The sequence below is a fragment of the Oryctolagus cuniculus genome, chromosome 7 (assembly GCF_964237555.1).
Source record: "Oryctolagus cuniculus chromosome 7, mOryCun1.1, whole genome shotgun sequence".
Lineage (NCBI taxonomy): Eukaryota > Metazoa > Chordata > Mammalia > Lagomorpha > Leporidae > Oryctolagus > Oryctolagus cuniculus.
In genome coordinates, this window is record NC_091438.1 from 23,276,149 (window position 1) to 23,281,556 (window position 5,408).

Below are 5,408 nucleotides of genomic sequence, written 5' to 3' on the forward strand. Positions count from 1 at the left end.
CCCATCCTATGTTTAACAGCCAGAAGAGCCTTCCTTTTCTCTAAGGATGAAGAGACTCTGCATGTGACGTCCTCGCAGGCAGGACCACTGTGACGGCATTGTCCAGACAAGTGCCCCATCATGGGTTCCTGTCAGGATTCCTCCCTGGAAAAGAAGACTTTCTGGAGACCATTTTATAGGAAAATATCTGAAATGAAAAGGGTAACTGGAGGTATGATAAGTGACCAAAGGCTAGCAGATAGGCTTCAGAGACCCAAAAAGTTTTCTGTCTGAGGTTATAGCTCCTTTCAGAGCCAAGACATCAGTGACATAGGGATCTTCTGAAAACATCACCCTAGTCCAAAGCAGGGGATGCAGTTTGTGTTGGAAATCTTGCATGGCCACTCCTTCACTGGTGAGGGTTTCTGTCTCTTTAAGTCATCACCATCGTGCCCTTCCTGGGCTCTAAGCCCTGAGTCTGAGCGACTTCCTCTGTGTGTGGGGGAGGAAGGAGCCTGCTGCATTCGCTGAAGGGAACACAGCAGATAAGGGTTTTCTCAGAGTCCAGTCCAGGACTCGTCTCCAGGAAAGGTGAGCCTGATCCAGGGAAGGGAGGTGGCTGGGGGCTTGGGGCTGGAACTAGTACAGCAGGAAGCCGTCAGTGTCTGAAGGTGTTGCTTAAATGGAACTGGTTGAGTGAGCACCTCCAATCTAGAGAGGGGAGAAGGGAGTGTGATCTAGAAGGAATAACTGCATGCTTCCAGGATGACAAAGATGCTCGGGCTTTCAAACGGACTAGATTTGGAAGAAGTGGTAAGCATTTTCACCGGCTCTGGAATGCACACATCCTTACTTTTGGACTAAATCCTTTCTCCTTCCCTTCTCCCCCTATTCATCATTGACAAGGGCTTCTTGCTTCAGCTAAATTCTTGCTCTAACTAGCACTCTAAATACACCAGCTGTTTTGTTTTGTTCTGGTGTAAATTATGAGAGTCTGACAATTTCTTGTTTCAGAATAGTTTCAGATTTATAAAACAAAAACCGTGAAGTAGTATGAATAGTTCCCATATACTCCATACGGAACTTCTCCTATTTTTAACAACTTGATATATTTTCCACAATAAATAAACCAGGATAAGATTCACCTATTATTAACATCTATTATTGGTACAACTTATTTGTCAAAATTAATGAACAGTGCTCAGCTTCCCCTGCTTTTAAATACAAACTTCCTCTATTTCCCCAACCACTCCCAACCTCTAGTTATCACCACTCTGTGTTCAGACTGAGGGAGAACAAGCAGTATTTGTCTTTCCATGTCTGCCTACACTACTTAACATGCCCTCCAGAGTCATCCATTTTTCTGCAATAATACGATTTCATTATTTTTGTTCCTTAATATTGTTCCATTATGTTTATATGCAGCATTAACTTAATCATTTCATTTGATGATGGGCCCATTGGTTGATTCCATATCTTGGCTATTGTGAATAGCGCTGCAATAAACATAGTGGAGAAGCTATCTCTTTAATATGATGTATTTATGTCTTTTGGATATATACCCAAAGAGGGATTATTGGATAATACAGCTACTCTTTTTCTAGTTTTTAAAGAAATTTCTATACTGCTTTCCATAGTGACTGCTAATTTATAGTTCCACCAACAACATGTAAAATTTCCTCTTTCTCCACATCCTCACCAGCAATTGTTACTTTCTGTTTTCTTAATAACAACATTATAACACGGGTGAGATGCTATTTCATTGTGGTTTTAATCCCTGGAAGCTATTGCATTAAATATATTTTTTTTTTTTACAAACTTGCTGGTCATTTGTATCTCTTCATCTGAGAACCTTGCATTCAGGTCCTTTGCTCATTTCTTAACTGGATTACTTCTTTGGGGGTTTTTGAGTTTCTGATATATTTTGGATATTAATCATTTCTCTGAAAAGTAGCTTGCAAACATTCTCTCCCATTCTGTTGGATATCTCTTCAGTCTATTTATTGTTTCCTTGGCTGTGTAAAGGTTTCCGTGTTTGAAATAATCCCCCTTTGTCTAGTTTTGCTTTTTGCTTGCACTTTTGGAGTTTTATCCAAGAAATCAATGTGTCCATCAATATGCTTAAGTATTTCCTCTGTGTTTTCTTCTAGCAATTTCATAGTTTCATGTTTCACACTTAGGTCTTGATCCATTTTGAGTTGCTTTTTATAAATGGTGAAGGGCAGGGATCCAGTTTCATTCTTTTTCAATCTGTGTCTGTCCAGTTTTGCCTTGACACAATGTTGAGAAGACTGTTCTTTCTCCAATGGATGTTCTTAGAATACTTGCCAAAAATCAATTAGCTACAATTGGCCATATTCACATGTATTAATTTCTAGTCTCTATTCTGTTGCATTGATCTATATATGTCTGAATTATTGAATTAATGAACCATACCCAGCAAAAGTCCTTCTACAGCTAATTTATTGAGAATTCCTAATAGTTTCTTATGATCCTTTGTAGTGCTGTGATGTGATGTCTTACTTTTTTATTTTTAATTTTTTTCTTTTTGACATTTATTTAATAAATATAAATTTCCAAAGTACAACTTTTGAATTATAGCAGCTTTCCCGACCAATAACCTGCCTCCCACCCACAACCATCCCATTTCCCAATTCCTCTCCCATCCCATTCTTCATCATGATTCATTTTCAATTATATTTATATACAGAAGATTAACTTAGTATATACTAAGTAACGATTTTGAAAGATGTCTAATTTTTTATCTCTGATTTTATTTATTTATTTTTTCTAGTCTCACTAAATTATTAGGGTCTATTTTGCTAGTTTCACTAAAGTTTTATGTGTTTATAAGCAAGAACAAATGAAACCCAAAATTAGCAGGAGGCAAGAAATAATAAGAATCAGAGCAGAAATAAATGAAATTAAAACTAAACAAAAAATCAACAAAATGAAAATCTGTTATTTGACCAGTTTATTGATTCTACATGCAAAGTATTTGATCACATAGTCCAAACAGTGAATTTTAGCAGAATTAATTAGTAGTGACAAAATTCACCTGATTCTGTCTCGCCACCTGCCCCTTCCTAAAACTATACATGTAGATGTTAAGAAGCTTGCAGGCAGAGGCTGGGTCCTGCCATCGGTGTCACGGTGGTGTCACCTTGGTTGGTCTTTGCCTGATGCACTCCATCAACTGGACAGATGAGTAAATGAATGAATGAGCTGTGTTTGGGACTGTTTCAGGGAAGCATGGGAGGTCGGAGGATGGTGAGAGATGAAGAGAGCGCCTATGGTAAGGAACCAACTCTGCAACTCATCCTTGCCCCTACCCCAGGTGTGAGCTTAGGGAAATAGGGGAAAAGGGGCTTCCCTGAGATTGAGCAGGGGCAAATCCCAGAGACATCCAAGGCCTGGGGCAAAACAGCAAGAGTCTGGGGTCTGCACTGTAGCTGGATCTCTGTCCCACCCCTCCTCTGAGATGCCCAGTCCTCTGACCAGCCTGCACCCTCATTCCTAAGAAATAAAGGGAGGTGAATAAACCAGCTGTGATCACCACAGAAGAGGTCAAAGAGGATATAATCATACACTATGATAAACACCAGTTACCAGGTGCACTGTGTTAGTGGGGGCATGAGGGAAACCCCAATTCAGAAGGAAAACCAGGGTACACCCCCCACCAAGAGCTCAACGTCTATAAGCAGATGACTGAACTAAAGGTTTGGTTAAAAGGGGGAACGTTCAAATCTCATTCTCTTTTGTTCTAAAGACAGTTTTTTGTCCTGAAGGGAGCTCTGGGTTGACTGCCATGAGACTGTGAATCCTTTGCTCTCCCAGGTTTGGAAGAGGACAGCCAGTCCTGCCAGGTGCCCAGGCTGAGGCTCGTCTTGGTTGGGAGGACAGGAGTCGGGAAGAGCGCCACGGGGAACAGCATCCTGGGCCAGAGAAGGTTCCTCTCCAGGCTTGAGAGCTCGGCGGTCACCAGAACCTGCTCCATGGCCAGCTGCAGGCGGGCCAGGTGGCACGTGGACGTCATCGACACCCCAGACATTTTCCACTCCCAAGTCCCCAGAACAGACCCAGGAGGTTTGGAGAGAGGTCGCTGCTACCTGCTCTCAGCCCCAGGGCCCCATGCGCTGCTCCTGGTGACCCAGCTGGGCCGCTACACGGCCCAGGACCAGGAGGCGGTGAGGAAGGTGAAGGAGATGTTCGGGGAGGGCGTGATGGCTTGGACAGTCGTGGTCTTCACCAGGAAGGAGGACCTGGCCGGGGGCTGCCTCCAGGACTATGTGCGCTGCACAGAGAATCGGGCTCTGCGGGAACTGGCGGCCGAGTGCGGGGGCAGAATCTGTGCCTTTGACAACCGAGCCACCGGCCGTGAGCAGGAGGCCCAGGTGCAGCAGCTGCTGGGCCTGGTGGAGCGCCTGGTCAGGGAGAACGGAGGTGCCCACTACACCAACGAGGAGTACGGTGTGCTGCAGGCCCTGCACTGGGCCAGCCCCGAGGAGCGTCTCCGAAGGGTGGCAGAGAAGGTGGCGGCCCGCATGCAGAGGTCCAGGGGCTCCTGGCTGCTGGCCCGGCTGTGGGAGTGGCAAAAGTTGCTCAGGAACCACTGGAGACTGGGCCTGGCCCTCCTCCTGGGGGGTGCCTGTCTGCTCTACTTGCTGTTCTACAGGCACCAGCCTGAGCCCTCGGCTGAGGTCCATTCTGATTGACAGATTGACCAGGTCACTTGCTGGTCTCATTGCTCCGTCTCTGTTGCTTGGTGTTCTGTACCAGGGCCCACGCTGACCCCTCCTTTCCCTCCACACCCATAAACTTCCAGCTGGAGAGTCGTGTCCTGGCCCCCTCCCAGCCAAAGCCTTTCCTGGGACCTGGCCCTCCCTGTGCTGGCCCCTTGCTGCAGCTAAAACGACCACTCTCACTCTTGCCTATTTTCCTGACACCAGATTGCCTTTCCCTGCCATCAGTCATCTTCTCTCCTGAATACAGATGAGGAATGTTTGTCCTCTCAGGCCCCATGTATCCCACAGGGACAAAGCCAAGGACCAAGACAAAGAGAAACCTAGCACCCTCGTGTTTATTTGAATTGAATACGTTAATTCCAAAAATAAATGCACTGTGGGATCACATTGTCTTAAAGGACGTCAGTAATTGTGGATGTTTGTTCAGAGCCTCATGTGCCCGCTGAACAAGGCACTCTGCTGTGTCTTTCCCAACCCCTTCTGCCTGCACATGCACACACATCCACATATGCATCTTTTGGTGTGCAGTCGTAGGAAGGGAATACACAGCAATGGAACTTTCCTTTTCTCCCAGTAGGGGAGTGTGTCCCCACTATCCTTATTCAGATCTCCCAGCAACTTGAGAGCAGAGAATTCTGCAGATCCAAGGAGGTTAAAAACTCAACTCCCAGTAGCCACTGAGGG

General features: G+C 45.3%; 1 protein-coding gene across 2 annotated transcripts; it reads left to right on the top strand.

Annotated features, from left to right (window-relative positions):
• Nucleotides 1–448: 448 nt before the first annotated feature.
• On the top strand, nt 449–5,121 carry LOC100342498 (GTPase IMAP family member 1). 2 transcript variants are annotated; one of them, XM_008250074.4, is made up of 3 exons: nt 449–570; nt 3,226–3,274; nt 3,817–5,121. In XM_008250074.4, exons 2-3 carry the CDS (start codon nt 3,232–3,234, stop codon nt 4,692–4,694), a joined length of 921 nt encoding a protein of 306 aa, XP_008248296.3. In that variant the 5' UTR covers nt 449–570; nt 3,226–3,231; the 3' UTR covers nt 4,695–5,121. The 2 variants fall into 2 exon arrangements, with proteins under 2 accessions (XP_008248296.3, XP_002722556.4); XM_002722510.5 differs by having other exon boundaries at nt 512–792.
• Nucleotides 5,122–5,408: the final 287 nt, after the last annotated feature.